Here is a 24332-nt window from a genome sequence, read left to right as displayed (position 1 = left end):
CAAACGAGCAAAATATATTGCGCTTTCCCTAGAACCCTAAACCTAGGGATTTGGATATGGCATTCATGGAAGTGTGAGCAAGATCTAGGAATTCTCTAGAGCTAGGGTTGGATTGGAGGGAGTATGGCGAGCACCGGGCAGAGGAAGATCGCAATCGCGGTGGATTTGAGCGATGAGAGTGCGTATGCCGTGCGGTGGGCGGTGGAGAACTATCTCCGCCCGGGCGATAGCGTGATCCTCCTTCATGTCCGCCCCACCAGCGTTCTCTATGGCGCCGATTGGGGCGTGGTCGACCACGCCGTGTCCTTCGACGACGAGGAATCCCAGCAGAAGATGGAAGACGATTTCGACGCATTCACGTCGTCCAAGAGCCTGGATCTGGCGCGGCCGCTGCTGGAATCCAAGCTCCCACACAAAATCCACATTGTCAAGGACCACGACATGAAGGAGCGGCTGTGCCTCGAGGTGGAGCGCCTGGGCGTGAATGCCCTCATCTTGGGCAGCCGGGGATTTGGGGCTTCCAAGCCGCCCGCCAGGAAGGGGCGGCTGGGCAGCGTCAGCGATTACTGCGTCCAGCACTGCGTCTGCCCGGTGGTGGTGGTGAGATATCCAGAGGAGAGCGATGGCGCTGGCGGCGGCGGCGGCTTGATCAAGAGCAACGATGCTCCGACGGGGACCAAGAGCGAGGATGGCGATGCCGCGGCTGATAATCCTCCCGCCGCTGCGCAGGTCTGATCGTGAATCGATCGATCGATCGATCGGCGCAAGTGAGACGCTGTAAATATTTGTCTTTCTTGGTTTTCTAGAGTTAGGGCTCTTGAGGGGTATCAAAGAATATTCTCCGGGCGAGCGACTTAGGGTTCTTGAGGGTATCAAGGAATATTTCCCGTTTTTCTATAGGGCATGTAATGAAGGGAAATTTGTCTGGCGAGAGATATTTTCACTCTCCTGGTTCTTAGGTATGGCGGCAGTGAGAGATTGCTAGGGTTTTAGGGGAAAGACGATTCTCCAGGTGAGAGGGGAGGTCTCTTGGCGATTGACGAGAAAAGCATGCCTGTATGAGCGCGGAGAGCTGGAAATCCTTTTCGCCGCGGGCGATGTCCACTTCCACAAACCTGCTGGTGCTTGTGGGAATTGGCATTGCCGGATTGCTCATCTTCTCCCGGCGCCAGCGAAAGGGCGTCCGCGCCGGCAACGGGGCATTCATCCAGTACCTGGAGCTCAATCCGCCGCCAGCCCCGCCGCCTCCCAGAGCTCCGCCGCCGCTCGCCGGGCTCACTTTCGCCGTCAAGGACATGTATGTTCTTCTCTTAGTTGTGCTGCGAAACTAGTTCCTCACAAAGCTTTCTTGTGCGTGTGTTCTTTCCAGTTTTGATATCGAGGGGTTTATCACGGGTTTTGGAAACCCCGACTGGCTCAAGACCCATGGACCCGCGACACAAACCGCTTTCGTTGTTCAGCTCCTTGTTCGTGCTGGAGCGGCGTGCATTGGAAAGACGCATATGGATGAGCTAGCTTACAGGTGATTCTTTTTCATGAGAACTAGGTGCTTACACAGTTTCAATTCGCAGTATCAATGGCGAGAACAAGCATTATGGAACACCTATCAATCCTGCATCACCGAACAGAGTCCCGGGTGGGTCTTCTAGCGGTTCTGCTGTGGCCGTGGCTGCTGGCCTAGTTGATTTTGCTCTAGGTGAGTTAAAGATGTTTAAATCGTCTTAGCTTAAGCAGGTATGTTTGTCTAGGAACTGATACTGGCGGAAGTGTGAGAGTTCCTGCTGCCTTCTGTGGCATCATCGGGTTCCGACCTTCGCATGGAACGATCTCGACGTCTGGAGTTATTCCGATGGCTCAGAGCTTTGATACCGTTGGTAGGCCTTTTTTTCTAAGTTCATGTTATATGTCTTGATTCTGTAATGTCAGGATGGTTTGCAAAGGAGCCGAATGTTCTTCGACAAGTTGGCTACGCTTTGCTGCAGCAACCATTCATGGAACCCAGACAGCCACAAAGGGTGATCATGGCAGATGACTGCTTTAGCCTCAGCTCTGCTCCTCCGGAGCGAACCAAGGCGGTCGTTGCCCGATGCTTTGAACGGGTGCTTGGTAGTAAGTGGTTGTGTTTACTCATATTAGAGAACCGACTTCGGCGCGTTTTGCAGAAAAAACAATGTCTAACATGGATATTGGCCCATATCTCCTAAGCAAGTCACCCAGCCTGCAGGCCTTTTGCGATGAAACAGCGTCTTCTCCACTTGTAGGATTATCGAAAGCTCTCAGTTTGATACAGAGGTACTGTTTTCTTGCAACTGCTTCATTTATTGCTTGCCATCTCAGGTTTGAATTCAAGACAAATCATGAAGCTTGGCTGAGCGGAGTGAACCCAGATCTGGGACCTGGTATTCTCGAAAGAGTAAGAGCCGCATTGAAGACCACTGCAGAGGAAATTGTTCTTGCTATGAGTGTGAAGGCTGAAGTGTTCGCTGCAATGAGCGAGCTTATGAAGGCAAGTATATCATGTTGTTTATCGCATTTGTTGACGCCAAGGTGGCTTTGCAGGACGATGTTCTACTTGTGCTTCCCACAACTCCTGGTCCACCACCAAAGCTAAACACGAAGGGAAAAGCGCTGGATGACTATCGTGAAAAAGCATTTGCGTTGCTTGCGATTGCTGGGATGTCCGGCTGCTGTCAGGTGAGGCTGTGTGGTCCTCCGTTTATGCAGACTTAAACTTCGTTTTCCTTCCTAGGTGTCGATGCCCGTAGGGACTTTTGACGATGCGCCTCTTGCATTCTCGGTAATGGCAAGACAAGGTGGTGATCGCTTTTTACTTGATGCGGTCCTTGCACTGCATGTCATGGTGAAAGAGGACCTCAAAAACAGTGCGCTGCCGCTAGTTAACGCGAAAACAAACGCCGCGGAAGCCGCGAAAGAGAAGGTACTTTCGTACGCCACCTCTCTATAGTATAGATAGTCTCAACTGACCTTTGCGTTGCATTGCAGGGAAATCTCGCTTTCAAGAACAAGGACTACCACAAGGCTGTCAGCCATTACTCGGAAGCTATTCGCTTAGATCCTTTGAACAGCACGTACTACAACAACAGGGCTGTTGCTCATCTCTCGATGTGCAGGTAAAAGAGAGAAAAAGTCTCTTTTTTACGTTTTTCTTTTTCAACATTTGGCCGGCAAGCTGAGGACGTGTAATCTGTTTATTTTTTATTGGCTGCAGCTTCCTACAAGTTGAGGAGGATTGCAGCAAGGCCATTGATCTGGACAAGAAGGTACGCATTTGTCAAAGTTTGTGTGTTCTTATCTATAAGCACTCATGGCATTTGCGTGTACGTGTGTTACAGAATGTTAAAGCGTATCTTAGAAGAGGCACTGCAAGGGAAGCTCTGGGCTCTTACCACGAAGCGCACGACGGTATCTTTGTTTTCCCGCGATTTTTTTAGCTCGTCGGTGCTCATGCTTCCATTTACTATGGTTTTTCTTGATAGATTTTCGGCAAGCTCTCGTCTTGGAGCCTACAAACAGGACGGCCCTCGATGCAGTGAAGCGATTAAAGAAGGTTTTGTTTGACTAGGTTGAGAGAAACACTTGAAGGAACAGAGAGCGTGAGAGTTCGCGGGATTTTAAAGTTTGGCGGATTGTTCGTGGAATATGCTCTGTGTGTGACGTGGCGCCGGCGCGGCCGCACAATCCGGCGACGTGTCTAGATGCTTTGGGTGGCGTGGCGTCCGGCGTGGCAGTTCACAAGCGGGTTTTGCGTCCTCATTTAGCCCTGGGATAAAAAAACAAAATACAAAGATGATGTCGAGAAGCAATGTCAATGGGATGCGTGGAGGAGCTATGGCGGCCGGAGCTGCGGCGAGCTGGAGTGGCGGCAGCGGCGGCGGCGGCTGGATCGATCGCGCTAGGGTGAGGCCCGCGACGCTGGGATGAGAGGGATTTTGCCGCAGCGCCATGCTCAGGGTTTGAGGAAATATGGGGGGAGCGCCTAGGGTTTTGGGGGGATTGCGCTGCGTGGCCGTGACGATCGAGCAGGGCAGGCTGCTGTGGAAGGATCGGCTGGGCAAAATGAGGCTCCTGGAGGATCACGGCAGGAATTTCGGTATTTGAGGCATGGTCGGGGAGAAGAACCCGGGAGCTTGGATGTCTTCTGAAGGTCCGGATGGGATTCCGGGCGCCGGCATCAAGCCTTCGAGCTGGCGGCCCAGGGTTCTTGGCTTCCAGCCTTATAATTCCATGCGGAGCTCGCCAGAGACGAGCTTCCGCGCCATAGCTCCTCCACGGGTACGTTGTTCTGTGGATTTTTTGGTACTTTGCTCACGTAACACACGAGAATTTACACGTTTCTCCGTGCTTGTCGCAGATATGTGTTAGGCTTACAAAATTTATAGTCGAAACTTATCGCTCCTGCAATCCCTCTTTCACGTACTCGGATACGTTTAATCCAAAGAGGTACTTGACGAACCCATCCGCTGGAGTGTCTAACAATGGTTTGGACAATAAGAACTCAGATCTCATTCTCGCAGTGAATGGGATCATTTACAACCCCAAGCACAGGTTTGTGGAATTGGAGTTTGAGCGCGAGCTGAGCCTGTTTTGGCAGATATGTTGTCAAGGAAATGCTTGGCCAAGGGACATTTGGTCAGGTTGTAAAATGCTGGTCCGATCGCGAGAATGGCTACGTTGCCGTGAAAGTGATCAAGAACCAACCTGCCTACTATCAACAGGCTCTGGTGGAGATTGAGATATTGAAAATGGTAAGATCCTTTTTTGCGTACATAGAATGCCACCTAATGTAGAGATCTTCACCAGCTCAATCGGGACTTCGATCCAGACAATCAACACCATATTGTACGCATTTTGGACTGGTTTCTGTTCGAGCAACACCTTTGTATTGCTTTCGAGCTGCTCTCCCACAACCTGTATGCCATTTGCCCCTCTCCTCTTTTTTTTTTCCGTTTCGTGACTCGCTCGATCTTTGCCTTTTAGATACGAGCTTATCAAAGTCAACCGTCACAGGGGGATTTCGTTGCATCTGCTTCGGATCTTCACAAAACAGGTACTGGTGTTCATACGAAAACTTACGATATAAAGAGCCTTTTCTTTCAGATTCTTGACTCCTTGGGTGTTCTTCGGAACGCAGGTGTAATTCATTGCGATTTGAAGCCGGAAAACATTCTGCTTTCCACCAGGTGACATATGAGGTGTCGCTCAATTTCTGGGCTGACAGTGATTTCTTCTTCTAGTCTCAAGTCGGGTGAAATCAAGCTTATTGATTTTGGCTCTGCGTGCTTAGAGCACCGTACCGTATACAAATACATACAGGTAATCATCTCCAATGCCGAGAACGCATGAAGAACAGTTCTATTGACTTTTGTAGAGTCGATACTACCGGTCTCCAGAAGTTGTTCTTGGTCATCCATATACCACCGCAATCGACATGTGGTCGCTTGGATGCGTGGCAGCTGAGCTTTTCCTTGGCCTACCTTTGTTTTCGGGTGAATCAGAGTATGATTTACTCCGACGCATGATTGATACACTGGGGTATGTTTGACGGTTTGATTTTCAAAAATAATTCTTTTCTTGTTCAGGTGTCAACCGCCGGATCAGCTTCTACGGGATTCCGCAAACACGAGCAAGTATTTTAAAACTGTGTCTGCTGCTCCTCCTTCAAGCGGTGGTATGGCTGTGTATCAGTTTCTTACAGTAAGCGAAGTTAAAGCTGTAAGTTTTGCAATCCATCTTGTTATTGTGAGTTCACGTCATTATGCGCACTGCAGAGGGAAGCAAAGGAACCTCTAGTTGGGAAAAGCTATTTTAGACATACGAAGCTGGAAGACATTATTTCGAAGTATCCGTACAAAAGTTCACTGTCGGCCGAGGAGCAGGAAGCTGGTAACTGTCTGAAGATTTCGTTAAGCTGGATGATGTAATACTGCATGTTCGATTCAGAACGCCAGAGACGATTAAGCTTCTTGGACTTTTTACGGGGTCTTGTGCGCTTCGACCCGAAGAGCCGTTGGACGCCTCACCAGGTTTGTCTCCTGTTTTTTATTTTTGTCTACCTTTCCAATAACATCAGCCACGTTGCATTTCAGGCGGCACAACATCCCTTTGTCACCGAACAACCTTTCACCGGCCCTTTTGAACCACTTCCTGAGACGCCTCGAACTGTAATTGCTATGGTTTTCCTTGTGTCGAGTCTGATCGTTTTTTTCTGCAGCCTGTTGGTCATCCAATGACTGTGGAGCATAATCCTGGAGCAGGCCATTGGTTCGGTGCGGGGCTCTCCCCTCAGGTTTGTGCACACGTGATTTGTCTTTTTTTACTTAACGCTCTGGTTCTTCAGGTCTCGCATATTCCCGTCCCCCTGCCACAGTATAGCAGCCCTCAGTATTACGGAGGACAATTTTCTTTTGCTAGCAGCTACGGTAGCTGCGGTAGCTACGGAAGCTGTGATGGATATGGTATGGGTGGCAGCTACGCAGGAAGCTACACTGAAGCCAGCAATATGTATTGCAATTACCCGACGCCACCTCAAATAGGATACGAACAATGGCGAAGGTTGCATCCTCCTATACCAGCTGGTTATGGACAACTTGGGAGAAGCCCTTCTAGCAGTGTCTTCACGCCTATGTCGCTCGGAGGGAGTCCGTCGCAGTTCACCCCACCGAGCTCGCAGTTTCCTTCTCCAGGCTCCTCACCTGGAAGATGCGGGCCTCCATCTCCAGCACGTTACGGGAAAGCGGCTTCCGTGAGTCATTATAAGCAACGGAGAGGTTTATATGCTCCAATGAACCAAAGTCCTGGATACGACGGTTCCTGGCAGCATATGCCAGCGAATGGTTCGTTTGAAGCAGGTAGCCACCTCGAGGCTGGACCATCGGGGAGTTACTCACGACCTTATGGACAGTCCCACTTGAGACCAGCAATGAAGTCGAGCAGCTACAAAGCTGGTTCATTGGCATCTTACCTCTCAACATCGGAGACTATAGTCGAAGCCGCGGAGTCTCATCAAGACGCTGGTGACTGGTTTCCAAACGACAGGTTAGAAAGATTTACGCCTGGATTCTTACGTGATATTTTGGTTTTGGTCTCTGCAGTATAGACTTGCTAGAAGATGACAGCGGCCATAGGCAGCTTCCGGCTGGAGGGACAAACAGGCTAATGCCTGGACACGGAGTCCCTGGTCCTTACCATGGTAAGGCTTCAAGGTACAGTCTAGTTGTTTTATCTCACGCATAACCACGTCACTGACACTACATTCTCTTTCCAATCGCAGGCTAAGCGAGCCACTGCATTCTTCTCAAGCCGCCGGCGGTAAGTCAATGCTGCATGGCTCGTTTGATGAGACGCATCACGCCTCATCATCGCATCGCGTTCCCTTCCCTTCGCCCCCTAGCCGATTAAATCAGCCGCTCAGCTCTCAGCATCAACGGAAGCAGCAGCAACAGCCGCCGCAAGCCTCTCCAGATTTACGCGCGATATACCAACCGGGCTACCCGCATTCATACACAGGTACTTGCTCTCTCCACTTTTCAAGAACTTTTGCCTGACAATGTTCTCTTTTGCCAGGTTTTATTGCTGGATCATATCCCCGTCCGCCAGTATCCAATGAACAGGTCGAGAGGCAGCTAGCTGGAGTAGTTCTCTGAGAGATTTTAAAGAGCGTGGTCCACTTCCTGGTGGTGGTGTTGGTTGCGCTTGGGCCGGTCATTGATGATGCTAGGTGAGCAATTCGGTTTCCAATCCAAGTCAGGTACTAAAAGTATATGATCGATTCAACTACACGACGAATAAGAAGAAACAAGGAAGCTTGAGATTGCATATGGGACCAGCGCACGACGATGACCATCGAAAGAACGACGAAGAAAAATGGATTTTAGAATATTTTAAAAGATAATTTAAGATATTTTATGTACGGCACTGGTTTGCCTCGCTGGGCTTCGCTGTCAAATAAAAATAGTTTCTAAAAAATGTCTCAAATGTTTAAGCATATTCTTTGATACTAGCTTGCCGCATGTGAAGAAACTGTTTCGAGAGGAACACGAATATGGCAAAGTCCTCACATCCAGGACAAACCTTTTGCAACAACTTGTAAGCATTCCGATGAATGGTACGGCGTGCAATTGGGGGGGAATGTGCATTCTGTCACATGTCTGAGGTTTTAGGTTTCGCCATCTTTTTCTCGTTTCATTTTCTTTTGAGAAATGTTTCTGGTTTTAAAATAATTTTACACAATCTAACTGATTAATAGTTACTTGTAAGATTACTGTCTATATAATAAGATTATATTGGCCTCATTCATGGCCCAATTCATATACTGTTTACATATGAATGAAATAATAATATATGATAAGAAGCAAATATATGAAAACAATGTATAAATGTGAAATGAATGGCTCATTGATCACGGAGCTCTACCTCCTTTGCTGTCCACTGATTCCAACTTTGTCCTTAGATACGGCACTCTCTAGAGCTATATGAGATTTTCCAGTATCGGTTATCTTCAAGCACTTCTGCCGGACAATCTTGCTTTTTCTTTTGCCAGGTTTATTGCTGGATCATATCCCCGTCCGCCCGTATCCAACGAACAAGTGGTGGAATAGTTCCAGGTCCAGACAGCCTTGGGCCTACGACTAATGATGCTAGGTGGATCTAACTGGCCAGGCAGGCAAGGCATTCAGTTTTCAATCCAAGTCGCTCACTGAAGGCCTTAAAGGTATGATCAAATCGGGTCAAACTAAACGATGAATAAGAAGAAACAATGCTCTCAAAAATTTCTCTGGAAAATTAGAATATTCTATTTTAGTCAAGAATTCTATCCCATAAAGGTAAATTAAGAAAATTCAAGTATTATTAACGTGATTACATGTGGTTATCTAGTTGGGATGGGTGGCCTACAGAATGTAAGCAATTTGAAAAACATGGTGGTGTGACTATGTGTTTTAACATGGACATGTTTTTTTTTTTTTATGTCATTTTGTTGTTATGCATTTTGTATGAAAACCATTTTACACCTCAGTGTCATATATATCAGCTCAGTTTATTTACCATGTTAGCAGGGTTTGAATTAAAGAAAAAGCCATCAAAGGCATAGGAGGTATATAATATCCCTGCATGCAAACTCTACCATCCTAGTATCCTCACCTAGCATAATAATGCCTCAATTTTTTATGCTCTGTAAAAGAAATAGGTGAATAATTTCATATGCACTTCAAAATTCAAAGCATACTAGTAGAGGGCTTGCTCAGAAATGTGTTCATATCAACAAGACAATATGAGCTTTTGACTCAGTAAGCTAGCAAATTGTTATACTATAGCCATATACTCAAGTGTGTATCATTCATATTAGTATAAAACTTTGAACTCCTTGACTATAGAAAAAATTTAGAATGGAAACCACACACATTAGTGCTTGCATTAAATAGGAATGGATATAAATTAGCTACTTACCTATGTGCAAATGTTGCATTGTAATGTTTTTTGTTTACCACAATATAATCATTGTAACAACCATTAAACTCAAGCCAACAAACAAAAACTTAAAAAAGAAAGGTTTATGCTATTGATTTGCAACACATGTTTAATCATAAATACACTTCTAAACCATAAGAAATCAAAATACACTTCGAAGTTATGATAAATGAGGCATAACCAAGCAAAATAATAAAAGAGAGATGATCACAATAGGAGATCATAAATTTACACTCAATGATACAAAAATGAGAAAAAAAAAAAGAGAACTTTGTTAGATTTGCAATGACTTAATGTTGTCTAAGATAATATGACATGCCCTATGCACAAAAGTATTATACATACAATTATGTTTCAATTGCTTATATAGCAATCAAAAAGTTAATATTTTTACATACAACTTATCTACATGTTTTAAAGTAGATAATGTATACATACACATATAATATAGGCATGTGCAATCACATGTGTTGCTTGAATTTGTTATAGACATATTCTTTGACTCACAAAACAATCTTTTTGATAGAACTTTTTTTCAAAACATATATATATTGGCATGCATGGCACGTGTTAATTCTTAATCCATATGGGTTTCTTGCTACATCAGCATCTTCTTCTTCGTTTTTAAATTTGGGAAGAACCCATGATGAGATGATTTATCTATTGACAACCAACTAAAACAAACACCATGCTAAAGAGTGTTGGCCATGAACCTCCATAATCTTCAACAGCTACATGCATAAGTGTCAATCTAGAGCCTACATATTTTTCTTTAAATAATAACGATTGACCGCTTGTTTAGGATTGCCACCCAAAAGCCCTAATTGAGCACTCTAACATGGCAATGCTATTGCTGAATTGGTGCAGCAGACAGTAGATAGTAGAACCCGACTTATCTAGCACACCACACAATGCTATAATCTCTATCAATCCACTGATAATTTCAATCTAACACTTATTGCTGCTGCGAGATTTTACTCCCCTAAATGAGGATATGGCAATATTTGTGAATGCTCTAGATTGACATTTAGAGGTGTATGTAGTTGCTGAAGATTGAGAGTTTTGCAACTAAGCAGCGTGCTTGATGCATTTTTTTCCACCCAAACATTTGCAACCTAAACATAACTGCTTGTTATTGGCAATCTTAGATTGGATTCGTATGTGGTATTATTCCAAGCAAAATGGCAATTCCATAAAAAAATAATTGGCTAATTATTTTGTCTTAAAACTAATGTATTTTTTATATAATGTGTGAATTCTATACAAATTTCTCACCTAGATGCTTTTTTGGCATTAACCAGCTCAATCTTCTTGGCCTTGAGCGTCTCGAAAACCTCCCTCTTGTAAAACCTCCTCGTCCTCAGCGTTATCACCAGCGTCAACAAGCACCCCGCGCAGCACACCCCGCACATAATCAACAAGCTTGTCCGGTAGCACACGGTACCATGGCACGACTCCGCAGTACCGCGCGGCAGCTGCCGCGCGGCCTCCCTATCATACATATACCCCGCCACCCGCACGGACAGGAGATACGTCCCCAGCGGACTGGCCATGGCGATGATGCTTTGCAGCGTCCCGTAGTACTTGAGCCCGTATATCTCCGAGATGATGATGTGGAGAAGCGCCCACTGCGCGCCAAAGCACAGGCCGATGAGGATGGAGCCGACGAAGAGAGCTCCAGGAAGATCGAGGGCGATGGTGAGGTAGCCGATAGCGGACAGTCCCAGCGCGAGCGCGAAGAAGAAGGGCCGGGCGAGGCCATAGCGCTGGACGAAGTACTCGGACACGAAGCCGGATCCAACTCGGCCCAGGCAGTTCCAGATGCTGGTGAGGGACACGAAGGTGTTGGTTCTCTCGGCGTCGTAGCCGTAGGAGCTTCCAATCTGGCCGAGGTTGTCGATGAGCATGAGCCCGGCTCCCAGCCCCGCGGTGGACGCCGCGGACAGCAGCCAAAAGTCGAGGTGGACGAGAGCCTGCCACACTGTGAAGTCGCTGCCGATGGGTGGCGTCTTGAAGAGCTCGCCGGCTCTCTGGACAATGCTGCGGCGGCGGAGTACTGGCGCTGCCTCTGGCACTGCCGCTGGCGGTGGAGCCTCCAGCGGAACAGTGACGGTCTCGTCTTCTTCCGAGGACTCTCGGGGCTCCACCTTTGCCAGTGCTTTGTCCCTGTCTTTGCTGCCACCTCCGTATGCACCGTCGAGTATCGGACCACCAGCCTTGTCCCCACCTTCGTCTTTGCTCGACTCCACGTCTACCACAGGCTTCTCGGCTCGGAGCTTCCGCAGCTCCATCGCCACCACCATCGCGAACGGGATACACAAGAGTAGCGCGAGGAGCCCAGCGAGCCCCCCGTTGACGGCCTTGTCAAGCTTCACTGAGTGTTGCACGAGGATCACCAGCATCAAGTATCCGGCCACCAGGAGCTCGAAGGCCAGCAGCCGGTAAAACACCCGGGCCTCGTCCTCTATCTTTCCGCCCGAGGGGACTGGGAGGGGGCGGATGAAGAACATGAAGCTCAGGATCACTGCGAGCGGGAGATAGACGATGAGCAGCACGAACGAGCTCGGGTGGTCGCCATAGATGGCCCGGTAGAAGAGCGAGAGGATGGCGGTGCTGAGGCCCAGGAATCCTTTGAGAAGCCCGACTATCATCCCCCGGTGGAGTGGGAAGTTCTTGACGCAAGTGACGAGAGCTCCGGAGTGAGTGAAGGCCACGGAGTTCCCTCCAATGGTGATGTAGACGAACATTTGCCAGAGAGCCGGAGCCCGGGTGCGGTGAGTCATGGCCAGCCAGATCATGAGATAGCCAACAGAGTTGAAAGCCACGCCGATGGAGAGCACCACCCAGGCCGGGCAGAGGTCCGCTATGATCCCAGCAAAGATCCCAATGTTGCCGAAGTCCTTGAAGAAGCCAATGGTGGTGAGAGTCTTCTGGTTATAGTTGAGAGCTCGCTTGAGAGCGGCGGAGTAAACTCCAAACGCGTAGATGGAACCTGAGACGGACATGATGAAGACGCCTGCCACCACCACCATCCATCGGGACCTCAAGCTGTTACCAAGAGCTAGTGCCACGGACCTCATCTTCCAGAACCAGAATCCTGCTGTAGTGTCTCAAACTTCGTTTCAAGCTTCCCTGCTGCTCCTCGAGAGATCCAAAACCATGGGAACTTTACTGCTGCTGCTTAAATCCAGAATTACTGCTGCTGCTGTTGCTATTGCTGCTGATGTGCTGGAGTTGCTACGGCTTGAGATTCAGATCTGTTTCACAAACAGTTGCCGAAATGCTGCTTTGGCTCGCAGCTTGGAGTTCCTCTCGGCTTTCTATACGCAATAGTCCGCATATTCCCCTTGAACTGTTTCTTAAGAAGGTAATCGGTGTGATGTATCTACCTGAGCGAATTTTTCCTTAATGATCCGCTGTTTTACAGTTAGAAGCTTCAACCTTTTTCTCGTTGAAATTTCTCCCTGATGATGATAAACGAAAAACAAACCTCGCGGCGGAGCCCGAACTTTCACCTCAAAGGGTTGCGTGTTTGAATCCTCCCCCTAATGTTTATTCGTCTTTGCGGTCCTTGCGTGGAAGAAAGTTGTTTCGAAGTTCCTGGATAGCGGAAGACTCGTGTTTGTAACTGGTGAACAAAGACAAAGTCCAAGTCTGAGTCAACATTTTAAAAACAAAAACTACCTACAGATGGAAAGATATACATTACATTGAAGTGGCGAGAACAGATACGGAAAAGACTCCCGCTGCGACGTGTAGGCCAACTGTTTTGTTGAATCGCTCGTTCTTTTCTAGAATCAGACCCTCAGTTAAACGAGCCACAAGAGCTCCTCCAGCCAGTGCGAGGAAGACTTGTCTTGCGGGCAATGCCCTCCACAGTGCTCCCTGCCAAAAGTTGTCACTATCTTGAGTGTTTGACAAAACGAAGAAACTCCACTGAATGATTCACGACTTTTTTCTACCTTCAAAAGTCGTTGAATGTGAACTGTCGAGTACACAATACGGAGGATCATATCTAGCAAAGTCACGTAAAGGAGCGAAAGAAAACAAGATAGTGAAAGAAGGATACTGAAGGCGCTTGCAAGTATTAGTCCAATGCAGCCCCACATTCGGACGGAAACAAGGCTGACACCGATGTGAATGACAGAAAACATGAGGAGCCAACTGTTTGCTGAGACAAGCTGCTCCTTGGTGAGAACAGCGTGCAGGAAGGCTTCCGTAACACCTGTCAGGAATCATATTAACACGATTGAGGCGCCGAAGAATAAAGAGAAGCGTACCATTTACCGCGAGAACCATGACGTAAATGGAGTAAACACCAAGAGCAATAGGAGCCTCCCCATCGCTCCATCGTTCACCGTACAGTAGCTTTAGCAGAACATACGAATAGCTCGGACCGAACGCCGCGAACGTGAGGCCTTGGAAAGGTGAAAACAAGCTAAAAAACGTGAAGCTTACCTAAAATGCTGACGAGTTTCGTGGCCAGTACAAAGCTGTTCTCCAAGTTCTGCTGTTGTTTCGTGGACTTTTCTGAACAGGACAATGTAAGATCCCATACCATTATTGTCTTTTACCTTGGAAAGCCTTCGAGAACATGGTGAAAACGCTTTCCTCGAGAGGTTGCAAAAGAGTACGAACTACTAAACTTCCTGCGTTGAAAATCGTCTAGGGTTTGAGTTCAAAAGAGTCAGAAACTTACCAAGGTTCTCGACTAAACCGTAGACTCCTTGATTATACGTTGTTTCGAAGAAAACCAGGACAAATTTCTCCCCTTCTTGGAGAACCAGCTTCTGAATCGATTGAAGTGTGAACAGTCCACACATTGATAGCAGCTTTTTATCAGGATGACAGAGAACCCTCCTGCACGACATGAACATCATCCATAAGTAAGAGTTTAGCCTTTATACTGCTTGCAAACCTGTTTAGAAGTCGCTTGGTACTTTGGTGGAAAACGAGAAAATATCCCCAATACCCAAGGAAGAGGCACAAACCATATGCCACTTGACCATACGCAAAGACGAGTCCTCCCTCCTGGAGTTTTTGTTAGCAAGGAAATCCCAAGAGCAAAGAGCAGGCCATACTTTTCCTATTCCTCTGACGAGCAGACCATACGATGTAAAGCACCGAACGAGTGAAGCTGATGTCTCAATGACAACACGCAACCTTACAAGGCACAGATTCTGCGCGATTATATAGAATGGCTCGCTCAAGATCTCAAACACAGCGGCACAACCTGATCAATCACAAACGATGGCATAAGATTAAAAATGCTTTCGGGGTTACCGTAGATTATGACAGCTCTTTCGTAAGCTCTGGAGACCTCCACTCTTTTCCACAGAACAACAATGGCACATGAAGCGATTGATGTCGCAATGCCTGCCGGGACAGTGAGCCAGGCAACGCTGGCAACCTTTGCGAATTCACTGTCGAAGCAATCACAGTGAGAAGACAAGCTACAAACAAAAGAAACTCGAGCTTACGCGGTTCCCCCGTCCTTGTCATTCTCTCCTTCGTTATTGCTTCGAAGACAACCTCTCCGGAATCCTTCCCGGCTCAGGAATAAAATCGTGGTGATCAAGAGCTGGAATTGCAGAGAATACTACACAGACAAGGAAAATATCACGAAAAAGCCACAAGAAATCGCGATTCTTACTCCATAGTCGCCCGGGGAGAGGCGGCGCGTGACCAAAACATTGAAGACGAAGGAGATTATCCGAGTCGCGATTTGCGACGCTGCGGCGATCGCGATAGAGGAGATCCAGCAGAGACATCAGGCGCTTACCGACGAGATGCAAGAACATGCCGAAGAGACTCGCCGCCATGGCGGAAGGAAGAAAATAAATGCCCTATAATCTCTTTTTGATTTTAGGGTTCTCCGCTATTGCTATTACAAGTTTTTCGAAAATTTAGGGTTTATGTGGTTTCTTTCATCTTGAGGTGGATCTTGCGGTAGAATCGCCGCGTCCTGACAGTGAGAATCAGCGCAGTAGCGCTGCCAAGAACTGCTACTGCGGCCATGATGAAGAATGTGACGCGATAGCAGTGGGCGCCCTTGCAATTGTTCCCGGTAGCACTGGCGACGGCCAAAATTCTCCCAAAAATTCTCCCCACAGTAGCGCTCCTTGCTCGATCCTTGGCCGCCTCCTTGTCGTAGAGCGCCCCGGCAACGCGCACGGAGAGGAGATAGCTCCCCACGGGGCTCGCGATGCCGCCCACATTGTAGAGCGTGCCATAGTACTTGAGCCCAAAGATCTCGGAGATGATCGTGAACATGAGCGCCCACTGCGCGCCAAACGTGAGGCCGATGAGGATGGATCCAGCGAAGAGCGCGCCGGGCAGATTGAGCGCGATGACCAAGTGCCCGATCGCGGCCACCCCGATGACGAGCGAGAAGAATAGGGTCCTTGGCACGCCCCAGCGCTGGAGGGCGATCTCCGACGCGAATCCCGACCCCACTCTCCCCAGGAAGTTCCAGATGCTGATGAGCGATACGAATGTATCGACCTTGAGATCCAGGGCCTTGCCGATCTGGCCGAGGTTATCGATCGCCATGAGGCCTCCGCCCACGCCACAGGTGGTGGCGACGAAGATCAAGAACATGTCGATGGTGAAGATGGCGTCGGGGATGTTGTAGTCGCTGCCTCTGGCAGGCCTCTCCCACAAAATTCTCCGGATTTTCTTCCAGTCCAGCGTGAATTTCTTGCTGCGCGGCTCGGGATTGAGAGTCTCGGGATGGGTGGATTCTTTGCCGGCTGCCAGTTCCAGCTCCTTGGGAGTGGAATTGGAACAATCATCCTCCCCTGTTTTTGCCCCTTCTTGCAAAATCCCCTGTTTTGGGCCAGGAATTCCTTCGGTTCTCTTCCAATCCAGTGCGAATCTCTTCGTTTCCAGCTCTGAATCCTGATCATGTGGTTGGATCGATCCAATGTCAGTTGGATTTCCTGCCAATGCGAGCTTGGAATTCGATTCAGCCTCTTCCCCTGTTTTAGCCCCTTCTTTCAATTCTTGATTTTTCTCTTGCTCGATCTTCCGGAGCTCATCCCTCACAACGAGCGCCAGCGGCGACATGACAATCAAGAGCATGATCGCAGCGAGCGCCTGGAATCCAGCTCGGGGAACTTTGACCTGGTGCTGGACGACGATGATGATCATCAAATACCCCGCCAGGGCGAGCGCGATGAAGAGAAACGCCTGGAAGATCTTCTTCTCGGACGCGGCCAGCTCGGGCCCGGTGGGTGGCATCCTCCGGATCACCGCGAGAAACATGAGGCAGATCAAGCACGGGAACCAGGCGATCAGGAGGATGAATTTGTCCGGGCTATTGCCGTAGAGCGCCTGGTAGAAGAGAGTGAGCATGGCACCGCTGAGGCCGACGTATCCCTTGAGGAGCCCGATCACGAGGCCGCGATTGTTTGGGAAGTTCTTGACGCTCGTCACGATCACGCCCGTGTTGGTGAAGGCCTGCGAATTGGCGCCGATGCAGATGAAGAGGCACATCTTCCAGATCGCGGGGGGACTGATCTTGTGCTCCACCGCCAGCCAGATCATGAGATAGCCGAAGAGATTGAGGATCGCTCCACACATGAGCACGACCCATGGGCCAGTGAGATCATAGATCAGGCCCGAGAAGATCCCGACGTTTGCTCCCAGATCTTTGAAGAAGCCCAGAGTGGTGAGAGTCTCTTGGTTGTATCCCATGCTGGTTTTCACGACGTCGGAGTAGATTCCAAAGTTGTAAGTGGCGCCCGAGCACGCCATGATGAAGAAGGTGGCAACCACGACCATCCATCGATTCGTGGCTACTCCTTTGGCCAATCTCCCAATTCCTGGGAGCTCCATAGCCATAATATAGTTTGTAAGTAGTAGCGATCAACACTTCTCTTCAGGCTCTCTACATCAAAGCTCCTCCCAAATTCTGGGAGAGCTATAGCTCTCTTGTAAGATCTATGCTTCTATCTATATGCTAGAACAGCCATCGCTAGAGCTTCGCCCAAAGGATAAGTTTATTTCTGCTTGTGAGGAGCTTCTTACTGAGCTCATTCAATGCCTCTTCTTTATATTTCACCCAAGCATGGAATTCTTTTATACTCTTTAAGTTGTAGAGAGGTTAGAAACCACGTGCATGTTTATGACATTAAGCACAAGATTATTGTTTTTTTTATTTCTTCTTTCTCTTCCGTTTTTTTTTTTTTTTTTTTTGATTGATTGATGAGTGTGCTTGTGACATGTTGGGTGCTCCATCACCCATTGTGGGCATCGAGAAGAAAAAAGAAAAGACAAAAATAGACGCGACAGATATGTCCCAGAGTTATTTCATGCTTTTGTCTCTTCCAAGAGAGATCATTCTGCACAACTCTCGTTCTTGCGTGCTTGATACATTTTGAGATTCCAGAATGTGTACATGAAACCTTGACCGACCAATCCGATATTAAAATCATCGAATCGCGAGATTTTCACATGGTTGACCATATCGATCAAGGTTCTCCATGAATCCTCAGTTTCCCTTTTCAAAATCCCCCGCACCAAGTCACAATCGATCCGACGATTCACCGACATCTTCTTCTTTTTGTATTCATGGCACCATCAAAGCCGCGGGTTTGCCAGTTCGACGAACGAATATCTCGATCGCAAGAACTTCTTGATCTAGCGTCAATCCAAATGAGTTGAGAGAATTGGATCGGAACGATCAAGGGCTTTGTCTTGTATGAAACCTTTCCATGGTTCTCCGCGGAGTTTTATTGCTCCTAGCAACTTGGATGATGATCATCGCTGGATCGTCTGTTTAGGAAGTTGTCCGCCAAGTTTGCCAAGAATTATCACATCAGCAACACAAAGCTGGTAGTAAATCATTCTCTTCAAATTGTCGATCAATTTCAACTGAGTTTGAAAGTTTCAACTGTGTAGCGATTGAACGCTTCGGTGGTGGATGCCATCCCAGCTTATGTACTCTCGCGGCGCTGCCCAGGACCGTGGAGCTTTGGATCGGCATCCTCCTCCCACACATCACGTTCTCGTGGAAGTTGTAAGGTTCTTGTGCTCCATCGCAAGCCAGATCATGAGATAGCCGAAGTAATTGAGGACACATGAGCACAACCCATGAACCAGTGATAGAGAAAATCCCACCGTAGATAGGTTTGAAGTCCAGTGTGGTTTTCAAAGTTGTAAGTAGCACCTGAGCACGCCATGATGAAGAAGGTGGCCATCCATGGATTCGTGGCTATTCCTTTGGTCTCCCAATTCTTGACTAGCCATAATCTTCAAATCAACATTTCTCTATATCTCTACATGGCTGGGATATCTATCTTGTCATCTATATACAAGAGCAGCCATCGTTATCAAGTGAGAGAAAAGACAAGTGCAATTCAACTTGTAAAGCTCTTCAATAGTTCCTCTTTATATTTCACCACATTGACCTCGTGCCCTTTACGTAATATGTTTTCTTTTTTTCTTTTCTCTTTTTTTCTTTTTTTTTTCCTTTTCTTTTCTTTGTGTTGTTGTGCTTGTGACATATTGGGTGATCCGCCCATTGTGCGTTATTGGCCCATTGACAAGAAAGGACGCAATGCCCCCGTGGGGTTATTTCATGCTTTTGTCTCTTCCAAAGAGACTCACAGCTTCGTCTCGTCGTAGAACTTTTTAACTAATGATTCATATGCATAATCAAGTCCAGAAAGGAGAAAAAAGCTTCTACATAAAATCTTGATCGAACAGTCCAATATTAAAATAATCGAATCTCGATATTTTCACGTGGTTGACCGTTTCGTCAAGGTTGTACATGTCTCGCCACGCAGGCTTAAACGCTCGGATATTCTGCGAATTCGCGCCAAGGCGCAGTCCATCACGATTCACCGACATTTTCTTCTTTTTGGTAGGTATGGCTACTCATGGCACGATCAGTTTGCCAGTTAGACGACGAATATCTCGATCGCGAGAACTTATAGGCTTGATCCAGTGTTAATCCAATTGGGGTGGGAGAGGATTTGGAGGATCGTCCTGTATGAAACCTCTCCATGGATCCACGCGAAGTTTTATTGCCCATGACAACTTTGATGATGATGATCGCGGGATCATTGGTGTCGGCCCAACAAACGCCCAGGAGGTTGTCCGACTCCAAGTTTGCCAAGAATTATCAGGTCAGCTGGGGGAGTAGCAACACCAGGCTGATGAATCGAGGATCACAGCTCCAGCTCCTTCTCACCAACAACACGGGTTAGCAAATCATTTTCTTCTTCCAAATGTAAGAGAAATATGAATCTTCCATACAGGAGGCTCGGGATTTGCTTCCAAAAACAAGTATCTCTTTGGGTATGTGAGCATGAGAATCAAGCTTGTCGCCAATGAATCCGCCGGGACGGTGACAACGTTCTATGTAAGAAAACTTATTCTCCATTCTATCCTGAGATAACCTCGTTGAATTTTGCTCCTTTACTTTCTTAGATGTCTTCACAGATGCCATCCAAAGACCACGATGAGATTGACTTTGAGTTCTTGGGAAACACCAGCGGCCAACCTTACATTGTCCACACCAACATCTTTGCAAACGGAACAGGTGATCGAGAGCAGCAGATCTATCTCTGGTTTGATCCAACTGCCGACTTTCATACGTACTCAATCCTGTGGAACCGTCGGCAAATTATGTAAGTCTAGAAGCCCAAGATTCTTTTCAAAAAATTTATTTATTTTTTCTCGCCATGACAACAAGACTCTACGTGGACGACGTGCCAATCCGCGTGTTTGCCAACAAGATGGCGGAGCTTGGCGTTCCATTTCCACTCACGAAACCAATGGGCGTTTACGCCAGCCTGTGGAATGGGGACGATTGGGCGACTCGTGGAGGATTAGAGAAGATCAAGTGGAACAAATCCCCGTTTGTGGCATCTTTTCGGGGGTTTGGGATCGATGCTTGCAAGTGGTCGTCGAGTTCCCCAAGATCTTGCACTAAGACAAGGAGGCCTCTAAAGTGGTGGGAAAGCTCGATGTTTTTGGCTAAGGATGAGGATACCATGCACAAGCTTCAATGGGTCAAAGACAATTGGATGATATATGACTATTGCAAGGACTTCAAGAGGTTTTTGAGGCTACCACCAGAATGTTGACAAACAGTTACTTTAGCAATAATTTTTTCCATGTTTTCTGACAAATTAAAATAACTACTAGTTGTTTGTCTTCATACATTGACCTCGTTAATCATGCAGATAGTCCATATAATGAATATGCTGTAAAAACCAAAAATGGACATTATAAAAACTCATCTAATTAAATCTAGATGTGTGTATATTTCATAAATGTTAAAATTCATAGCATTTCTCTTACTTCATTACATGCTTGCTTATAGCTTGGAGTCTCGCTTAAATAATTCCAGTACATTTATTAATACACAGCTTTATAATAATACTAATATAACCATTGAGATGAACCAAACTAACAATTTAAATGATTATGATTGGGCTCCTGATATGACAGCAGAAGTTGAAGTATGTAATAAATATGGAAATGCAATTGTTTGGCGTTATGAGAAAACTTTTAAAAGTAAAGGATTTAGTCATGTATTTTTTGAAGAATGCCAATTTACATTACATGGAATTTATTTTATAGGAGTCACTTTTAATGGATATGGTCTTTTCCAAACTGATAAATGGTATGGATGGCAAAATTGGGCCTTTACTGGTACATGGGATCGTCTCAACACATATACAGTACAATTTCATTAAAAACCTTTAATAAAATTTTATTTTTATATAATGTAATTCAATAATTAACTTTTAATAAAACAGAATCATGGTTTTAAATCTATCAATTTTTGGTTTACTTAAACAAACCTTTAATGAATCACGCCTGCTTCAAAGCAATACTGTTCTTGAGTGCAGGTTTGGTCATTCATGCCTGGGGCAATGACCAGGATCTGCAAAAGATGGGGGTGCTGGCACCCAAACTACCAGGCCTCCAAATTCTCATTAGGTCCCCCAGGGGTCAATCTTGAGGCTTGTTGGGTTATTCCCACGGACTCTATCATTTCTCCAATTTGTACCAAATGACGGGCCAACAAATCTCCCTCCTTTTGCCATGCACTATGCCGATCCAATTCATTCTGACATTCATAGGCGACATCAAAGTGTTGTCCTCTGTCGTTTTGGATATCCCGACAGGTTTTGTCATATGAATGACATGTCTTTGTGGTAGTGAATATAGCTAGAATATACTTAGATATTTTACCATCTCATTTAGATTAATCTTATAAACATATTTAAAATTTATAAAATTCTTAAAATGTTTTATAATTATAAAATTCTGACTAATAAATTGGATTTAAATAATAATTAATATGAATAGCACTACTTATAGTATTGTAGTATAAAATATGCAGCAAAAATCATAATAATAGTTAATTTTAATAAATATTTATTTCTATTATAATTTAGCATCAAGGGATTTCAAAGTTCTTAAAAATCTAAAAATTAAATTTTATATTGTGAGGGCTAAGTGTACGGCTACGATGCTGTATACTAATATTAGCATAGTGGGATTTTGCCGTCAGATTGGTTTCAATCCGGACCACTTGCTTCTATATATAAACTAGGGTTTTTGGGCTAATTCATATGCACATTTTTTGTATTCCCTTTCCATATTTCAAGCACTCACATTGGTGAAAATGAGGGGCGCCTTTGATTGTCCCTGAGGAGTGTTTGAATTTGGAATTGTGATTTAGATCTAGCTTTTTCCATTTCTTTTCTTTTGTTTTTTCCTTTCAGGATTTTGGTTTAGATCTAGCTTTTTGCATTGTCTAGATCTACCATTTCCTTCTAGCTTTTTGTCATTTCTCTTTTTTTGCTCTTTCTTTTTCATTTATCTTCATGGTAGATTAGCAATCTCCTCCTTTGACTTTGGAGTAACAGTTGGTACAATTGCTTGATGCTATGCGCTTGCAATTGAACAACCAAACTCAGTTGATGGCGGCATTCACGGCACATGGTACAACTCCTCCTGCTCTTAATGCCAATCTTCACATTCGGCCGGAGTTCTTTAGTGGGAATCCTGGGGATGACATGTACTATTGGTTTGATCACTTTACGGTGATTGCCACATATCATTCTTGGGATGATGCTCGACATTTGCGTGAGTTTCCCATGTGTCTCCAAGGGACGGCGTTGTAGTGGTATAATTGTTTGAGTGCAGCCACTCGTGGGGATTGGAGTGTTCTCCCGGACATCTTCAAACGGGCCTTCGGACATGCCGACGACTGTGATGATACCTTCCAACAATTGCATCGTCTTTGCCAAGGGCCATTTGAGTTGGTGATGCAATTTGGCGTTCATTTCCAAAGTCTTTTGCTTCGTGCAGAGCCAAATATATCAGAGCGGATCAAGCTAGGAATGTTATGGCTATCACTTCATCAAGATCTGGTCGGACTTGTCCATGCACTTGCTCCCGCTACTTTTGACGATGCTCTTCGCTTGGCACAACATTATGAGATGTCGCCTCTTCCACTTCTCGCTACACATCCTTCAGCTCCACTTCCTTTGGGTGATGGTCCTATTCCAATGGAGGTTGATGCTGCTGCTGCTCGAGTCCAAGGACAAGGTCGAGGACGTGGTTGTGGCCTTGATGTTTGCTGCTGGGCGTGTGATGAAGTTGGTCATACTTATCGGCGTTGTCAGCGGTTTCCGAATTAGCGACCTCCATTTCCTGGGTGGAGACCTTGGCATCAGTAACGTCCCATTGGTGCTGCTGTAGTGGACGGTTTGGACACCGAGATACATCCGGGAAACAAGGAGTCATGCGAGTAATGGAGGGACCTTGCACGAATAAGTCAGTGACCCCTCCATCTTTCTTTTGGGAGTATCATCAAGGGGTTTATGCGGCACCGGTTCATCTAGTGTTTACTTTCTAAGCTCGTTTTTATAACAAGAGGTCTCTTATTATTCTCTCCGTGTTGGTTGATATAGGTTCGAGTTTATCTTCTATTGCTCGACCTGTTGCCACAGATTGTTGTTTACACTTGCGTCATGTGGCGGAACCAGTTTTCATTCTTTATGGCAACGGCCGTACATATGCATGTGCACGGGATAAGGTGGACTTGGTTATGCATGTGGGCAATCTCGAGCTTGAGTTGCAATCATTGCGGGTGGTGCCAAATCAAGTTTTTGACCTCATTTTTGGTATAAATTGGTTGTAGCGCAATCATATGAAGTGTGATTTTGAGGCTTCTCCCCCTTGTCTCATACTTCCTTATGTTTCCTCCATTCCTTTCACTTTTGTACTTCTTTGTCCCTCTACTTCTACCTCTGCTTCCATTACTTTTTTTCCCCCACTATTTCCTCCTATGTTTCTATCTTGTTCTGCTCTTCCCTTTTCCGATCCCTCCGACGATCTTTATGTTGCAGCGGTGGACCGGCTCATGAAAGAGTATTCTGATCTCTTTGAATTTGACCTATTGTCTGGGGCCAAGATTGCCACAAGTCATCCAATTCCAACCGAGGATGCTCGTTCAATCAAGGTTCTCATTCATCATCAGTCACCTAAGGAGATCAAAATTTTACGTGCAAATGTCAATGAGATGTTGGAGAAGGGTGTTATTCGGAAGTTGCGGAGTCCTTAAGCATGTGAACTTTATCTTGTGACGAAGCCTGATGGGAGTATTCGTTTCTACATTGACTATCATCTATTAAACAAAGTGATGATCCTAGATGTGTACCCTCTTCCTCACACTGTTGATCTCTTGGATCATCTGGGGTGAAGTTGTTGGTTCACCAAACTAGATTTTGCTTCTGGGTATTGGCAAGTACCGATGGCCGAAGAAGATATTCCTAAGACTGCTTTTCGTACACCATTTGGTTTGAACAATGTTT

General features: G+C 46.3%; 7 protein-coding genes across 9 annotated transcripts; 4 read left to right on the top strand and 3 right to left on the bottom strand.

Moving 5' to 3' along the window:
- The first annotated feature begins 107 nt into the window (after positions 1 to 107).
- Positions 108 to 914, top strand: LOC9629242 (universal stress protein PHOS32). Its single transcript, XM_002987396.2, has one exon. It carries the CDS (start codon positions 124 to 126, stop codon positions 733 to 735), a length of 612 nt encoding a protein of 203 aa, XP_002987442.2. The 5' UTR covers positions 108 to 123; the 3' UTR covers positions 736 to 914.
- LOC9629241 (translocon at the outer membrane of chloroplasts 64) lies at positions 744 to 3659 on the top strand. The gene is made up of 13 exons (XM_024661215.1): positions 744 to 1297; positions 1370 to 1522; positions 1572 to 1696; positions 1749 to 1874; positions 1927 to 2109; positions 2163 to 2292; positions 2338 to 2506; positions 2560 to 2694; positions 2750 to 2938; positions 3004 to 3131; positions 3230 to 3281; positions 3354 to 3423; positions 3498 to 3659. Exons 1-13 carry the CDS (start codon positions 1059 to 1061, stop codon positions 3581 to 3583), a joined length of 1785 nt encoding a protein of 594 aa, XP_024516983.1. The 5' UTR covers positions 744 to 1058; the 3' UTR covers positions 3584 to 3659.
- Positions 3660 to 3870: 211 nt separating this feature from the next.
- LOC9663053 (dual specificity protein kinase YAK1 homolog) lies at positions 3871 to 7935 on the top strand. 3 transcript variants are annotated; one of them, XM_024661214.1, is made up of 17 exons: positions 3871 to 4293; positions 4373 to 4566; positions 4613 to 4766; positions 4822 to 4931; positions 4999 to 5068; positions 5119 to 5201; positions 5256 to 5334; positions 5390 to 5553; positions 5601 to 5733; positions 5790 to 5904; positions 5962 to 6044; positions 6108 to 6182; positions 6233 to 6307; positions 6359 to 7056; positions 7113 to 7223; positions 7292 to 7527; positions 7585 to 7935. In XM_024661214.1, the coding sequence occupies exons 1-17, from the start codon at positions 4123 to 4125 to the stop codon at positions 7662 to 7664; spliced, it is 2631 nt and encodes an 876-aa protein (XP_024516982.1). In that variant the 5' UTR covers positions 3871 to 4122; the 3' UTR covers positions 7665 to 7935. The 3 variants fall into 3 exon arrangements, 2 of the variants coding, with proteins under 2 accessions (XP_024516982.1, XP_002987440.2); XR_002990515.1 differs by lacking the exon at positions 7585 to 7935 and having other exon boundaries at positions 3916 to 4293; positions 7118 to 7223; positions 7292 to 7408; XM_002987394.2 differs by lacking the exon at positions 7585 to 7935 and having other exon boundaries at positions 3916 to 4293; positions 7113 to 7210; positions 7292 to 7407.
- A 2695-nt stretch (positions 7936 to 10630) lies between these two features.
- On the bottom strand, positions 10631 to 12802 carry LOC9663052 (protein NUCLEAR FUSION DEFECTIVE 4). Its single transcript, XM_024661220.1, has one exon. It carries the CDS (start codon positions 12564 to 12566, stop codon positions 10758 to 10760), a length of 1809 nt encoding a protein of 602 aa, XP_024516988.1. The 5' UTR covers positions 12567 to 12802; the 3' UTR covers positions 10631 to 10757.
- A 66-nt stretch (positions 12803 to 12868) lies between these two features.
- Positions 12869 to 15352, bottom strand: LOC9629240 (protein RFT1 homolog). Its single transcript, XM_024661221.1, has 14 exons — positions 15269 to 15352; positions 15140 to 15219; positions 14967 to 15085; positions 14770 to 14909; positions 14568 to 14719; positions 14405 to 14517; positions 14186 to 14346; positions 14061 to 14135; positions 13945 to 14016; positions 13767 to 13904; positions 13556 to 13711; positions 13449 to 13501; positions 13196 to 13371; positions 12869 to 13114 (listed from the first exon to the last, which is right to left on the bottom strand). Exons 1-14 carry the CDS (start codon positions 15306 to 15308, stop codon positions 13039 to 13041), a joined length of 1551 nt encoding a protein of 516 aa, XP_024516989.1. The 5' UTR covers positions 15309 to 15352; the 3' UTR covers positions 12869 to 13038.
- LOC112341318 lies at positions 15320 to 17547 on the bottom strand. The gene has a single exon (XM_024661219.1). It carries the CDS (start codon positions 17329 to 17331, stop codon positions 15400 to 15402), a length of 1932 nt encoding a protein of 643 aa, XP_024516987.1. The 5' UTR covers positions 17332 to 17547; the 3' UTR covers positions 15320 to 15399.
- Positions 17548 to 19455: 1908 nt separating this feature from the next.
- LOC9629239 (xyloglucan endotransglucosylase/hydrolase protein A) lies at positions 19456 to 20673 on the top strand. Its single transcript, XM_002987393.2, has 4 exons — positions 19456 to 19695; positions 19752 to 19855; positions 19924 to 20123; positions 20189 to 20673. The coding sequence occupies exons 1-4, from the start codon at positions 19497 to 19499 to the stop codon at positions 20580 to 20582; spliced, it is 897 nt and encodes a 298-aa protein (XP_002987439.2). The 5' UTR covers positions 19456 to 19496; the 3' UTR covers positions 20583 to 20673.
- The last annotated feature ends 3659 nt before the right edge of the window (positions 20674 to 24332 follow it).

This window comes from Selaginella moellendorffii, unplaced genomic scaffold (assembly GCF_000143415.4).
Source record: "Selaginella moellendorffii unplaced genomic scaffold, v1.0 SELMOscaffold_81, whole genome shotgun sequence".
NCBI lineage: Eukaryota > Viridiplantae > Streptophyta > Lycopodiopsida > Selaginellales > Selaginellaceae > Selaginella > Selaginella moellendorffii.
The sequence above is the reverse complement of the archived record's forward strand: the minus strand, read 5'-3'. Positions and strand labels throughout refer to the sequence as shown.

What these genes read in the sequence shown, in the direction of transcription:
- LOC9629242 (XM_002987396.2), top strand. Translation starts at nt 124, where the DNA reads ATGGCGAGCACCGGGCAGAGGAAGATCGCAATCGCGGTGGATTTGAGC.
- LOC9629241 (XM_024661215.1), top strand. Translation starts at nt 1,059, where the DNA reads ATGAGCGCGGAGAGCTGGAAATCCTTTTCGCCGCGGGCGATGTCCACT. An exon ending in CCTAGTTGATTTTGCTCTAG is followed by an intron (nt 1,697 to 1,748) that starts GTGAGTTAAAGA and finishes ATGTTTGTCTAG; the next exon opens with GAACTGATACTGGCGGAAGT. An exon ending in CGGAAGCCGCGAAAGAGAAG is followed by an intron (nt 2,939 to 3,003) that starts GTACTTTCGTAC and finishes GTTGCATTGCAG; the next exon opens with GGAAATCTCGCTTTCAAGAA.
- LOC9663053 (XM_024661214.1), top strand. Translation starts at nt 4,123, where the DNA reads ATGGTCGGGGAGAAGAACCCGGGAGCTTGGATGTCTTCTGAAGGTCCG. An exon ending in ATTTACAACCCCAAGCACAG is followed by an intron (nt 4,567 to 4,612) that starts GTTTGTGGAATT and finishes CTGTTTTGGCAG; the next exon opens with ATATGTTGTCAAGGAAATGC. An exon ending in GCCGTTGGACGCCTCACCAG is followed by an intron (nt 6,045 to 6,107) that starts GTTTGTCTCCTG and finishes GTTGCATTTCAG; the next exon opens with GCGGCACAACATCCCTTTGT.
- LOC9663052 (XM_024661220.1), bottom strand. Translation starts at nt 12,566, where the DNA reads ATGAGGTCCGTGGCACTAGCTCTTGGTAACAGCTTGAGGTCCCGATGG.
- LOC9629240 (XM_024661221.1), bottom strand. Translation starts at nt 15,308, where the DNA reads ATGGCGGCGAGTCTCTTCGGCATGTTCTTGCATCTCGTCG. An exon ending in CGGTTTAGTCGAGAACCTTG is followed by an intron (nt 14,136 to 14,185) that starts GTAAGTTTCTGA and finishes TTTTCAACGCAG; the next exon opens with GAAGTTTAGTAGTTCGTACT. An exon ending in CATGGTTCTCGCGGTAAATG is followed by an intron (nt 13,712 to 13,766) that starts GTACGCTTCTCT and finishes GATTCCTGACAG; the next exon opens with GTGTTACGGAAGCCTTCCTG.
- LOC112341318 (XM_024661219.1), bottom strand. Translation starts at nt 17,331, where the DNA reads ATGGCTATGGAGCTCCCAGGAATTGGGAGATTGGCCAAAGGAGTAGCC.
- LOC9629239 (XM_002987393.2), top strand. Translation starts at nt 19,497, where the DNA reads ATGGATCCACGCGAAGTTTTATTGCCCATGACAACTTTGATGATGATG. An exon ending in CCTTCTCACCAACAACACGG is followed by an intron (nt 19,696 to 19,751) that starts GTTAGCAAATCA and finishes TCTTCCATACAG; the next exon opens with GAGGCTCGGGATTTGCTTCC. An exon ending in TGGAACCGTCGGCAAATTAT is followed by an intron (nt 20,124 to 20,188) that starts GTAAGTCTAGAA and finishes CATGACAACAAG; the next exon opens with ACTCTACGTGGACGACGTGC.